A 14,414-nucleotide genomic window follows, 5' to 3' on the forward strand; every position below is an offset into this window, starting at 1 on the left:
AGGCATAACGCAAAGACGACCAACACATCACGCGTCATTAATGTCATGTATTTGCAAATAAGCTATTAATCACAGTGTCTTTCTCTTCCCAGGTCGTCCTGAGAGACGTAAGCCAGAGCATCGTCACAGGTAAGACTTTTTTTTTTACTCCTCTTTCCTCTTTTTTTGTCTCACCTGACCGTTTGGCTCAAGATGACTAACTGTTACCAGCAGGTGCTTTTAATGTGACCCACATGGAGGAGGAGTGAGGATTTTGGCCGAGGAGGTGCGTTTGATGTTGAAATCCAGGTGACTCAGACAGCTCTTTGAAGTTAATCAGTGATATTTAGCGTGTTTAAACCCGCTTTAAAAACAAAAACAAAATATATCTCTACAAACCTGCAGTAAATGTTTTCTGCTGTCAGACTCCAGTTTGGGACCATTTTCTGCAGTGTCCTCGCAGACTTGCAGGATCTACTTTCTCCCCTTTGGTCTCCGGGTCTGACACACTCCTGAAAGTATTTGGGCTGTTGGCCGGTTGGCATGGCAACTAGCTGGAGAAGTCACAGAGTTTAAAGACTCTGTGTGTGTGTGTGTGTGTGTGTGTGTGTGTGTGTGTGTGTGTGTGTGTGTTTATGGGAGAATTGGAGCCTCAGATTGAGTCTGTCTCACCTAAAAGATGGTAACGGGAGAAGAAGACTGACCGTAAGAACGTTGTGAAACACCCAGTGCACAAATAAACAGCTGACTGCTCCTATTAGTCTGCATTAAAAAGGAGCAGGACAAAGTTCGAATCATTTTTGAGGCCTTTGTGTTATTTGAATAAATATAAGATTAGGTCAGTTTGCGTGTGTTTTGCAGGCATCCTCACAGGAGTTTCCCTTCACCAGAACACATGTTTAAAACTGGTCTGCTCCCAAAGTCAGCTGTGGAAAACAACCAAATCCTAACTCCAATAAAAAACCTGTGCAGCTAAGCTTTCCCCTTCAACTGTTACTAAACACTTCCTGCAGCTGTGTCACATTAAAAACCATAATCAGCAGTCTTTTCCTGAAAGGTTTTCTCACTGTGAAGCAGCTTCAGGAAGTGTTGACTTTGCTTTAACATGGCAGTAGGTCTGTTCTCAAACAGCAATTTGTTCCTGCCAATTTTTATAATTCTTATAACTCCGAAACTGAACTTCTCTCATAAAGGTCCCCTGTTAGCAACAACAATTGCGTTCATATATTTTTTTTTAAAATTTACAATAAATATGCAAGCTAACTGCGCTAAATACGGATCGGAAATGTGTAACAACATTCTTTGCCGACACTACATATAAAAAAAAACAAAAAAAAACAGCAGATTGGAATGTCGCTTTTCTACATGTTTCAGTGTTGCTCCACTGGTGTATTGATAAAGTCTTGACTTTTTCCTCGTGGAGGTTTTATTGCACTCACAGTAACAAGCGTAGTTGTCATCAGCTGAAGTTATTTTCACCTCTCGGTCTCCTCCGTGGCATCTCTACTCTTTGTGTGTGTGCGACCACAGACGGCAGGAGGAGCAGCTGCTGCAGCACGATAATAAATGACACCAAAACAAAAAACAGTGAGCTAACAGTTACAGATGAAACAGCCGGTAACGTCTGAGCTTCTCACGACTACAGTCGTTAATAATTTAGTGCCGGTGCCTGTTTACTACCGGTGAGATTAATGTGGTTAAAGCTCCACACATATGTAGGAAAAAGCGTGTATTAAAAGATCGACCTTGGATTTTATGAATCAAAATCCAGTCATTCAAATGAAGGTCGATTTGAATTGGATGAATCGATTATTTTAACCCAGCCTTAGTGTTCACATGGATTTTCTCAGACGGGAACTAATTTTTCCAATAATTGTGACATCCCATAAATTGCAAAATGTGGTCCCATTAGGTGAAGTAGAGCTTCATATTTTATAAAAAATACTGCTGACACGTTTCAAGGTCTTCCGTAGAGCCCAGGACGAAACGATTTACAGCACTCAGACGGCACACGTCATCTTACCTAGCTGCTTACATTTATAGTGACTCTTATAAATAGTCTTTATTCCTCCTCCTCGACCCGACGTCCGCGGGGAGTTAAAATAGCAGCAATCATCGGGTAAAAGTTCTGTGAAAGCACTGGACTCACCAACAGTCAGCCACGTCTCAGTCACACAGAGAAAATCCAATCCTCCGGAAGTCAGGAAATCCTTCAGGATAAACGTTTTGTTCGCTAGCGATCTAGCATTTACCAGCCCCAGGATAAACGTTTTGTTCGCTAGCGATCTAGCATTTACCAGCCCAATCCTGGCAGGAGCCAGCGGATCCACGGCGTTAGCTGTCCGGGTAGCCACACACAGGCCGCAGGTTGCGCAGATTCACCCCGTGCCAGCGGGGACGAGGAGAGCAGGGGCCGCGGGGCTGGAACACCTCATCCGGGCCGACGACAGGTACCAGCCAGGCGTCGACAGGGTCCAGCGAGTGCCGAGAAATAAAGAGGCGAGGCACCGCTCCATACTCAGTCCAAGAAGCCGTGGAAGTGCTCGCCAAACAGGCCTTCAGCCTTACCAGCCGACCGCTGCGTTTACCCCGGCGGCGGTGGCGCTTACGCCGGAGAGGTGGAGCTGGGGCGCGGCAGAGGTGAGCTGGGATCCCCGATAGGAGCGGGGGCAAAGTTTTCCCGTCTTGTTGTTTCATTCATCCCCAAAACAAACACATGCGCGAGCCAGGTAAGCGTCTTTACGACAATACGCGCTAGAGCTCATGGGAAATGTAGGCTTCATTCCGGCAAAACACTACCGCTTTTGTCCACAGGGTCGCCAAAATCAACTCAAAATGAAAGTTCCTTGTAGGGGCTTTAAGTTTGAAAGCACACAAGCCAGGAAAGATTGTCCGAATGTGTGTGACATTATCCCTATTCGTATGATTTATCAGTCTTTTTTTTTTTAAAAGATATTTTTTGGGGCTTTTTGCCTTTATTCGATAGGACAGATCTAGGGTGAAGGGGAAGATGAAGGGGGGGTGACATGCAGCAAAGGGCCACAGGTTGGAATCAGACCCATAGCTGCTGTAGCAAGGAAACAGCCTTTGTACATGGGGCTGGTAGGCACCCCATGATGTCTCAGTCTTGTCCTTCTCTGTGAAGACACATTACTTACCTCACTTTAAGTGCTGGCACCTAATCAGCCCCTCACTTTTCTTGCTGTTTAGCTCAGTCCCTGCCTGAACTGCTGGACCGTCACTCGCACACACCCCAAAATGACGTAACTGGGAAAAAGGCTCAAAACTTTGCCAAACAGAAAAACTGCATCAGCAAAAAAGGGTCATTGTTCAAAAAGTCGACTCTCGCCAAACTCTGACTTCACAAAAACACAAACTTCAGCCTCAAAAACGACCAGCGAGTTAAATTAACACCAAACCAAATCAGCGTTTTTTGTTTTGTCCAACCTTTTTCTTTTTTTTTTTTTTTGGACAGAGAGAAACGGAAAGAGGAGGATAAAGAGGAGGCTGTTTTTCCATCACTGTTGAAAGTAAAGCAGTGAGTTTTGTGTGTGTTTGGGCAGTGTCAGGGGTGAGTCATGAGTGTCTGTTCATGGTTAGCAGCTCTGTGGCAGAAAGAGAAAGAAAGAGCAAGAGAGACGGTCAGAGACAGAAACAACAGACTGAAAGACGATTAAAAAGTGAGATACAGAGATACAGACGTCTGACCTCCTTCTGTCATCTGGGTGAGTCTGTTGATTCCTAACCTGCCTAGCAACAACTACCTCTCTGTTTAGATAATGAAAAGTAGTCGTGGAGCTCCTTAAATATCTCCGGTCAGGGGGATTTTCCTAAATGTCTTCATGAGAATTTAGCTAAATGTGCTATCAAAAGATTCTTCACAAATCGCAAAGGAAGAAGGTGTTTAGCTGAAGAATGTACTCCACTGTACGACAAAAACTTCTTGCGATGATGACACAATGACAATGGCATATTTTGCTTTTGTTAGACTCTAAAAAGGCGTCTATACTGCGCCGTTAAGGACACGAAAAACTGCGTCATTGATCTTGTCAGGGCTTTAAGGCTGTCACTGTTTTAATCATTTATATTTGTAATGATTGTACCTCTCAGTAGCTCCACACTTACAACAGATGTCTGTAAGTGTTTCTCCTCTGGGATGTGAAAAGGCTTTTTCCACTCTCTTATCAGGATGTGAACCAGACCACATCCTGTGTCTTCTTCATTTTCCTCTCACGAGGATGACCTCTTGTGTGGTTGCATTGTATGTGTGTCCTTCTTTTTCTCACTACTCAAAGCATCGACTGGACCTGTTGTGTAGTGTTGTTTCACACTCAGAGGCAGTTGGAAACTGTAGAGCTGTGCCCGATTCAGAATTATGTCAGTTGAATCAGATTCAGCTGCTAAGTTTCAGCGGGACGTTCAGTGTGACAGTGGCATTTATGTAGAAGATGATTTCTTTGGCCTTTTGCCTTTATCAGACAGGACAGTCTAAGTGTGAAACGGGGAGAGAGTGGGGAGGACATGCAGCAAAGGGCCGCAGGCTGCAAACCCGCGGAAGCTGCAGCAAGGACATTGTCTTTGTATATGGGATGCCTGCTCTACCCACTGAGCCACCAGGTGCCCTGCGTTTTTAAATCTAATCTGATGCTCTATACTAACATGAGAGAGCTGTTGCTCAAGGAAAAGGGGAATTCCGTTTCTGCATGAATTAAGGAACAGTTAAGGTAATCACACATTCACTTTGCCACACAGTGCCTAGAGTGTGCTTCAGTGCTCGAAGTGAGTCTTTCCAAACACAGCCATAGTGACCAAGCTAACGGCGCTAATATGACTGTTGTATTCAGTATTTGTGAGCTGTACATTCACCACTTTAAAGCAAAAGAGAGGAGATAATCTTATCTAAGAGGTTGGGTGGGCATTGTGTCTGCAGCTGTCTGTCCCAAAGAATAGCGCGAAAGTTGAGAGCGCCTTCTCTGAGGCAAAATCTGGGGACCCAAACGTCTCACATAATAAATGTGGCTTGGTTTAGAAGATGATTTGTGATGAAGTGATGTATTGATTAACTTTGCAAACTTTACCTGCCTCTATAAAACAAGTTAAAGGGGCAACAAGTGAAATCGTTTCACCGCTAGGTTTGCTGTTGTGCACTGCCTGTAGACCAAAACAAAGTGTGTCATGAGCCACACCTCCCTCTACCTCTGCTCTCCAACTCCACCCCCGACCCCCCACTCGCCTCGTCTAAGCTTAGTTTAGCAGTTAGCGATGTCTTTCACTCACTCTCGGTCTCTGCTGTGTTTAGCTATTCCACTGCCTACTTCAATGATGATGGTATCTGTAATAAACGTAATATATTAGCTGAGATGGAGGCGAGGCTCAGTGACTAGAAGAGCTGGTAGAAGCGCTCCATAGCTGTAAGTTACTCCAGTAGCCGGTGGCAGCCGACTTGGATAGAGCCATCGCCGGATCCCGGCTAGTGCTAACACCAGGAGCTAATGCTAACGTTCCTACTCTTCTCCGTGAGTGAGAGCGACGTTTTAGCCTGGCTACATTTTACAATGCTAATTGCAAATGTTAGCTGGGCTGCCGGGCTACTCACCTAACACAACCGTAACGCCTGACCCATTGCTGGGACAGAGCCGCTAACTCAAGCTCCGGACATTAACCCATGCTACGATTGTAACATTAAATTTAGTTGAATCGACATAGTGACATGTGCCTAACGTTACTGTAACACTAATTAAATTAAAATTAAAACAGACATTTGACTTTATGTTGTACCTGTCCAGGAGAAGAAGAGCTAGATCCGAGTCAGATTGTAGCCCCTTTAGCTCTCGCAGTGCTCTCCGTCAGATTGTAGCCCCTTTAGCTCTCGCAGTGCTCTCCACCTTGGAAATGCAAGGCCAATGTTAAGCCGAGTTCTGTCCCTTTCTTTATCCGACAACTTCTTCGCCAACGACCATTGCGAGTTCTGTCCCTTTCTTTATCCGACAACTTCTTCGCCAACGACCATTGTTTCTTAAGAGGTAATGTCGGATCCTGGTCGTCTTCAGGTGAATGCTTCGTTCCGCTCTCCACCATTTCGCTTCGAAAATACTCGCTGCCATTGCTCACTGGCTGTAGCCTTTTATAGGGAGGGAGGGCCAAGGGCTCCCAGAGGAGGGAGGAGGCGGCGATTCACATGAACGTACATGAACGCGCAGCTGGACCGGCTTGTAAACAAGAGCTGGAGATCAACACAGAGAGAGGGTGTGTGAGGTGAGATGAAATTACACCTCTAGTTCTTCACATAGCGATTTTTTAATTCCTTCAATCTAGAAATTATGAATTTCTGCTTATTGCCCCTTTAACTTGTAACATATTGAAATAAGGGCGTGGTCACTGGCAGTCATCCAGAATTCATAGAACCCTAGTTACATCCATAACTCTCAATTTGTTGTGTTTCCCATCTTGGGTGGCACCGACTGACGGCATGTTTTGTAGACTGTCTCAATCTGTGCTTTTTTGCTTTTGAGATGTCCAAACCACAGGGTTTTCCACACATCATTTATTTGTGGCGGCCTGCCACGATTAAAACATCTGCCGCCACGTTTTGAGTTTATATTTCTGGAGCTGGACCATTTATTAGGCGTGCCGTTGGAATATATACACCGTTCAGTTAGTTATTGCTCCACATTCTTGCAGAGCAGAGCGTCTGGACAGGGATGGAGCAGCAGAGCGTCAGGCCCAGTGAAAGTGAAACTTAACTGTTCATTGTGCTGGTTAGAAAGTTTCACCTCCATCAGAGGGTTTCACAGAGGAATAATTCCCCCAAAACCTTCAGGCTTCAGGAGGACTATATTCCAGTACCTCGCTAGTGATGTCAGTTTTTAGGCTTTGATGAAGGCCAAAGTGTGTCCTGCAACTTGTTTCAGGCTAAGTTTATTTCTGGAAAACTTGTGGCCCCTTTCGGCTGTTAAAAACAGTGAGGAGTCAGCAGAATCATAACGGTTTTTCAACCGTTAAAATTCACTGCAACCACACAAGGTCCTTGAGCATACAGTCATAAATATGCCCACAAAATTTTAGGCTGATTGGTCCAGTAGTTTGTGAGATTGGAAACACACTCTCCTCACACACTATCCCTTCCAGGCTTATTCCTGACCAGATAAAAAACAAAACTTTTCTCTCAGCAGTCAATCGTTCCTGCACTGAGGGTAAAAGATTTTAAATCCGAGAGCCAAGCTGGTGTTCTTGATGTGCCCTGGAGCAAGGCAGTGACCCCTCAGCTTTCTGGACGTGAGGCAGAGGAAAGAAATGTTGGAAGATGACTTCTGCAGACCGTGTGGAGTTTGAGGACTGGGTGGGACGGCTGAGCAGTGTTTGTCACTGGAGAGGGAGGGAGGGAGGAGGAGAAGTGGCAACAGAGGTGAAATAATGTGACTCATGATTTCCTTTTTTTCTTCCCCCCCCCTTCTCTCTGTTTTCTCTGTGTTTGCTCTCTGCAGCCAGGGTCCTCTCTCATCCATCAGAGCAGCCATTAAGAGAAGTGAGTATTCATCCCCCACCTCCTCATCAAGTCTCCCTCATTCTTACTTAAGTCTGACGTTTAGATTCACCCCAGAAACCATATAACCTAAAACAACCGGTGCATGAAATGTAATCAGTCTAACTTTGGTATTTTTAGCAAAGCTTGGATTGTGGGTGATGGATATATTCCTGAGTGCATGTTAATTCGTCTAACAGAGCTTTGTTGACGTCTGAAGTCCATTTGAGCTGTGGCCTGGAAAAGTGTGGACTTATAAAAATGGAAAATATGCATTTTGACCTTTTGTGGGGAAATAAAATCCAGCATAGCAACGAAAAGCAGCGACTCCCAACACTGGACTGTCACCACAGCCTTCAGTTTAACCGCTTGCACTCGTGTCTGTCCTTTTTAGGTTCCCTTGTGTAGATTTAAAATAGCAACACAGTTTTTATAGTGTACAACACATCACATATTTTATATCTACTCTGATGAGTTCAACACTCAAATAATTTAAAATAAACTCTATAAATGCACAGTACAACGAAATATAAACACAGTCAGTGAAATCAGCAAACAACCTTCCATCTTTAATCTAATATTTAATCTCCTTTTTATCATGTCACCCGCAGCTGTGTCAGGTAAAACTGTGTGTATGCCCGGTCTGAGGAATGTGTGAGGTGTGCACATTCTTCCGTTAGAAGTACCGGTTTATGTGTGGAAAAAAGGCGTACGCATAGTCTGCACAGTGTACCCACTGTGGTCATAAAGGGATGGACACAGTCAGCAACAATACTCAGGTAGTCTTCTGCAGACCTTGGTTGGAACCAGTGGTTATTTGACTTCCTGTTGCCTTTCTATCATCTTGAACCAGTCTGGCCATTCTCCTCTGACCTCTGGCATCAACAAGGCATTTTGGCTCACTGGATATTTTCTCTTTTTGGGACCATCCTCTGTAAACCCTAGAGATGGTTGTGCTGAAAATCCCAGTAAATACTCAGACCAGCCCGTCTGGCACCAACAACCATGCCACGTTCAAAGTCACTTAAATCACCTTTCTTCATCATTCTGCTGCTCAGTTTGAACTTCAGCAGCTCGTCTTCACCATGTCTACATGACGAATGCACTGGATGTGATTCAGGAGTACGTCTTTGTCAGAGTCGCTGTCTATCATATCATCCATATTTAACTGTTTCCTGTCTGTCTGTCAGCCTCCACCAGGTCAACGTCTCTGTCTGAGTCGTCCAGAGACAGAGACAGAGAGCGGGACAGGGACAGGGACAGAGACAGAGACAGGAGGTAAGACACACTGCAAGAAATGTAACAGCTTAATGAGGCTGAACCCCTGTGCGTGCTCTGTAATCAATTTGTCGAGTCAGGAGAAGGAGGGAGTATTTGTAGTCAACAAGCAAGCGTGATGATTTGTGTTTACAGTAAATAAGCTTCATGTACGGAGTTTCACTGGGTCCACTGTCACACACCTCCACCGTGAGTCACATTCTTAGATGTAAACATTCATAAAACCAGTCTTTAATCATCGAGTCATTTGTTTCTGTGGGTTGCCTCCTTCATGTTGAGGTCACAGCTGAGCTCCATTTCCTTTTCATAACCAACTCGGAACGCTGAGGGCTGAACCCCATGTGTGTCGTCGTCTGTTTTCAAATGGAAACTCACACTCAGCTGTTCGCAAAAAGTGTTGATGGAGGTTACCGCGCTGATGTCCTCCCCTTCCTCACACGCTGTTTACTGATACTGGGTGTGTTTACATGCACACCAGTATTCCCCTATTACCCCAAGTTTGACAGTATCCTGAAACTGATATTGGTCATATCAACAGCATGAACTGTGGTTATTGCAGATTTATCTTTTATCCTGAATGGACCGCAAGTGACTCGCAAACGTGTCTTTTTTTTTTTTAAAACACACTTTATTTTTAAGTGCCGTGAATTTCAGACGCAGAGCTTTTATTTTGAAGTGCTGTTTCCTGCTGTAGAGTCAGGGAGTATGACGCTGAATGTATTAAACTGTGTGGACCTTGAACTAATNATTGGTCATATCAACAGCATGAACTGTGGTTATTGCAGATTTATCTTTTATCCTGAATGGACCGCAAGTGACTCGCAAACGTGTCTTTTTTTTTTTAAAAAACACACTTTATTTTTAAGTGCCGTGAATTTCAGACGCAGGGCTTTTATTTTGAAGTGCTGTTTCCTGCTGTAGAGTCAGGGAGTATGACGCTGAATATATTAAACTGTGTGGACCTTGAACTAATGACTAAGGAAAAGCCTGGACCCCTGTGGCTGGACCAGTTGGGAACCAGTGGTTCTGGCACAGACTTCTGCACAGGAAAATAAAAATGTGCAAAATATGAAGTTAAATTCCTGCACACTGCCAGAAAATGGCGTATGCAAATAATTTTTTCCTATTTCCATTTTAATTTGTATTCCTTATATCTAGACATGAGATGTCTTAAGGACATTTTATCAATTTACCAATTGTTAGTATTTTTTTTCATTATAAAATTAAAAAAAAAAAGAAGAAAATATGCAAAAGGTGAAGTTGAATTTTGAAGATTTTTCCTTTTTTTTAATATTTTTTTGGGGGCTTTTTGCCTTTAACGTACAGGACAGTGTGAAATGGGGAGACAGAGAGAGTGGGATGACATGCAGCAAAGGGTTGCAAGCCGGAGTCGAACTTGCGACCGCTGCAGCGAGGCATCACCTCTAAACATGGGGCGCCGGCACTATCCACTGAGCTACTGACGCCCCAATTTTGAAGATTTTAATTTGGAGTAATGTTATAGCCGTAGTCTTTTTATTGTTGGTTTATATTATTTTTTATCCATGGTGATAATTTTATTTATTCTGTTGAATTTTATTTGTTGATTTTTAACATTTAATTGAAATTTTTATGAAAGGTTTTTCATGAAAGGTGCTATATAAATAAATAAATAAATTTAAGATTTTTGGTTTTATTACAATTTATCAATTATTAGTATTAGTATTTTTTCATAATAAAATGAGAAAATGAAAATGTGCAAAAGGTGAAGTTGAATTTTAATGTTGGTTTTTATGTTATTGTTATTCTATTTAATTTTATTTGTTGGTTTTTAAAATTTTATTGAAATTTTTAGACATACAAAATTTATTTGCATGTATTATATTTTTATTCATTTATTTATTTTGTCTGTTTAAATTTTGCTGTGTGAAGCACTCTAGGCTGCATGTTTTTATGAAAGGTGCAATATAAATAAATATATATTTTTTGAGATTTATAGTTTTATTATAATTTGTGAAAACATTACGAAACACAGCAAACATTAGATAAAGTAAACTTGCGTATCTGACAGAAAGAGGGAGGCATGAGAAAATATCTGCAGTGCAAACAGAACCTAAATAATAGCAAAAAAAACAAACAACAAACAAACATAAATAAATAAATAATACAAGTTAAAACTGAATTCCTGCACAGTGTCAGCAAATAGAGAGTGAAAATTTCTTTTTTCTATTTTAATTTGTATTCTACATGTCTTGACATGAGTGGTTTTATTTTTCATCAGCTATTAGTAATTTATTTTATCTGGCTTTCCTTTATTTGATTGGTTGTTGCGGCGTGTGGCTTTAAAATAAAGACGTTTCATGTTGTGTTGTATTTACAATAAATTATACAGTGTGCAGGAATGTAACCTTTTCCCTTATATATTCTGTTAATTAATCAGGTGACAGAATCACTGACATTTTGGATAATTACTTATAAGGGAGTTGTTTATTAAATAAAATGAAGATTTGAATCACATTATTTTAAATTGGGCAACCTTGTGTGAAACTAAAGTCAGTTTAAAGACATCTGTTTGGCTCTCAGTGATTTGTGATATTTAAACTCAGTGGTTTGCACCGTACAGTGAAATTCTTAATTGCCAGTCTCCCTTCACACAAGACATTAATGAAATTAGAATTAAAGTAAGATTGTAAGAAAAATAAATAAAATAGCAGACGCAAGAAAATGACTTTAAAGCGCTGCTGTTAAACAGCACGTCAATGCATGGATTTCTTTGTTGCTGACTTCCTGCTATCTGGAACTGTTGCTAGGCGACCGGAGATCACCATCCTGTCAGCGGAGCCGCTGGCCTCCACCTCCTGGTTCCCTGGAGCTTCTGGAGGATTCCCACCTCCCCCTCCTCCTGCAGCTCAGATCTGGGGATCCTCAATCCCTCCGTCCTTACAGGTAACTGTTTGTGTCGAGGTGTCACTTTGAATATGGAGTCCAGTTATTAAAGGTCTTTGTCCCTCTGCTGAGGACGTCTTGTTGTTTTAGGTTTGTTAGGTGGTTGTCTGTCTCTATGTGTCAGCCCTGTGATAGTTTGGTGTCCTGTCCAGGGTGAACCCCGCCTCTCACCCAATATCAGCTGGGATAGGCTCCAGCCCCCCGCAACCCCTAACAGGATAAGCAGTCACAGGGTTGTGTAGTGTTTCGTGACTGCAGGGGCTCAACCCCTGCTGCCTTGTTGTGTTGCTGTGCATGAAAACATAGCGAGTGAAACCCATGTGACAGCAGACATAGAACAAAAGATCGGGTCAGGCTCGGGCTCTGTACAGTTCAGTTCAGCCGATCCAAATGCCCGATCGCTCCGATAACGATCTTTGAGATTTGCATATCAGCAAAAACTCACTTTTGAGACGCTGAATCATGTTCATATTTTTTCCTGTTTGTCTCCTCAGCCACCTCCTTCCTATGAGGAGGTGATCAGGGAGAAGACACAGGAGCAGGTCCTCCTTCCTCCTCCTTCCTCCTCATCCCCATCACGTCCAGCTTCTGTAACCATCGCCACTCAGACTGAACCAGGATCTGTCCCCGACCCCCAAGACTCGCAGGGTGAGAGGAGGTTTGCTTGTGTTTTGTTTTTGTCAGTAAATATTTGAGAGTGACATTAATTTGTGTGTTTGTGTGTCAGTGAGAAGACCAGTGAGACCGCCGCGGCCGCCTCTCCCTTACCCTCCCAGACCGTCTCACGTTAATGACATCACCATCACAGCCAGCCAATCACTCACCTCCCTTAACAGTGTGGTACCAGACACACACGGCGGCGCTCACACACAGTGCTGTGACCTCCTCACTGACCTTTGCTCGCCGTTGACCTCAACCTCCAGTGCTCAAACGGACACATGGGATCGGTCATTTGTTGCTGCTGACGTGGCAACTCCTCCCACCACTTCCTCTCACGTCCCGCTGGAGCGCCCCAGGCCACGCCCCCGCTCCAGGCTCAGTGCGCCGCCTGTCAGCAGCGACGTCAAAGTTCAGACTTTGGTGAAACTGCGCGACGACGGTTTGGCCACGCTAGCTGCCCACGCAGGAACTACCACCTCGAACCAGGAAGTGAGTCAGGGGAAGTACCTTCAGGAGCTGCTCGAGGCCTTCAGCGCAGACGACTGGGGCTTCCCTGATCGCCGCAGCGACAGCAGTGGGCACAGCCAATCGGAGAGCGAGGAGGAAGAAGAGGAGGACATGGCGACCCTGAAAGCGAGGATACAAGCCTTTGAGCAGCAGCAGCAGCAGCAGGTGGCTGATGCGAGCTGTGGAGACGACAGAGACTTTGTGGCCACAAAGAGACCTGAACCCCGACCACGCCCTCGTCTCCAGGGGCAACCAGCCAAATCCGTCCCCCCTACTGTCGCCCCAAAACCCAAAAACTTTTCACATGCACCCAAACCCTCCAGCAAGGTGTTCTGGGAGGATGGTGAGTTGGCAGCACACTCAGGCAGCGCTGAAACTCCTCCTGCAGATTTAAACCCTCAAACTGCGACGGAAACCCCGAAACCTGCTCCAGCTGTGGTACCCGACCCCTCTAAAACCCCTGACAAACCCTCAATATTACCAAAACCACAGTCTGCTACAGACCCCCTCCTGTCTGCCCCCGTCCCTGCCCCCAGGCCCCCTCCACCCAAACTCACCCCTGCTGTCAGCGAGACTCCGTCCTCAGCCAACCCCAAACCTCCGCCCAGACCTCCAGTCGCCCCGAGGGCCAGCGTAGGAGCTCCACAGCAGGATAAGAGCACCCCAACTCTGCCCCCGAGGCCGCATGTGGAGGTCAGCAGTGGAGCACAGACTCAGACATCAGGAAGTGAGGAGACGCAAGAGGCTGCAAAACAAACTGGTGAGTGTTTTTCTTGAAAGGTGCACTCAGTCCAAACTCGCCAATCCTCCCATTGTTCCCATAAGACTCGTTTTTCTTTTCCCTCTCCTCGGTTTCGCACTTTTGTTTTCCAGGCCTGGAAATGGTTTGGAATTAACAGAGCGTTTTGGAAAACCTTTGAATGTACATTGTTTCAGCTATTGTTTAAGATATGTTCATAAAAATCCCCCACATTATCTAACGACACAGGAAGTACATAGTATTACGAATTTAAAATCTAGCGCTTGCTGCGCTGCGTGACCTTTCGGATATCACTAGTATCATGTGACACACAAAGATCAGGCCAGCATCATGTCATGGCATCATCGCCGAGACCGTGCCTCTTTTTGGGTTTTTCATTGGGTTTCCAATACCCACCATCTTACTATATAATGACAAAAACTCTGTGTGTCTGTGTGTCTGTTCCACGTTTTTCTCCTCACTGACTTGGTCAATCCATGTGAAATTTGGCACAGTGGTAGAGGGTCATGGGAGGATGCCAATGAAGCAATATTACATCAATTGGCCAAATGGGGGCGCTATAGCAACCGATTTAAAATGCAAACTTTGAATGGGCATATCTCATGCCCCGTATGTCGTAGAGACATGAAACTTTGCACAGAGATGCCTCTCCTCATGAGGAACACATTTGCCTCAAGAACCCATAACTTCCACTTATATAGATTTTCCGCCATGAATTTTTTGAAAAACACTTCAAATGGATCTCTTCCTAGGAAGTTTGAGCGATCTGCATGAAACAACTGG

At 44.3% G+C, this 14,414-nt stretch overlaps 1 protein-coding gene across 2 annotated transcripts in view; it reads left to right on the plus strand.

Moving 5' to 3' along the window:
- LOC126404280 (SH3 domain-containing protein 19-like) overlaps nt 1-14,414 on the plus strand; it is a 42,690-nt gene that overhangs the window by 13,643 nt on the left and 14,633 nt on the right. For both annotated transcript variants that reach the window (XM_050067408.1, XM_050067407.1), the window contains exons 2-7: nt 93-129; nt 7,464-7,504; nt 8,692-8,779; nt 11,569-11,704; nt 12,199-12,352; nt 12,432-13,631. In XM_050067408.1, the coding sequence (XP_049923365.1) occupies nt 93-129; nt 7,464-7,504; nt 8,692-8,779; nt 11,569-11,704; nt 12,199-12,352; nt 12,432-13,631 (1,656 nt within the window). The remainder of the gene's footprint in view (nt 1-92; nt 130-7,463; nt 7,505-8,691; nt 8,780-11,568; nt 11,705-12,198; nt 12,353-12,431; nt 13,632-14,414) is intronic.

This window comes from Epinephelus moara, chromosome 17 (genome assembly GCF_006386435.1).
Source record: "Epinephelus moara isolate mb chromosome 17, YSFRI_EMoa_1.0, whole genome shotgun sequence".
Classification (NCBI taxonomy): Eukaryota; Metazoa; Chordata; class Actinopteri; order Perciformes; family Serranidae; genus Epinephelus; species Epinephelus moara.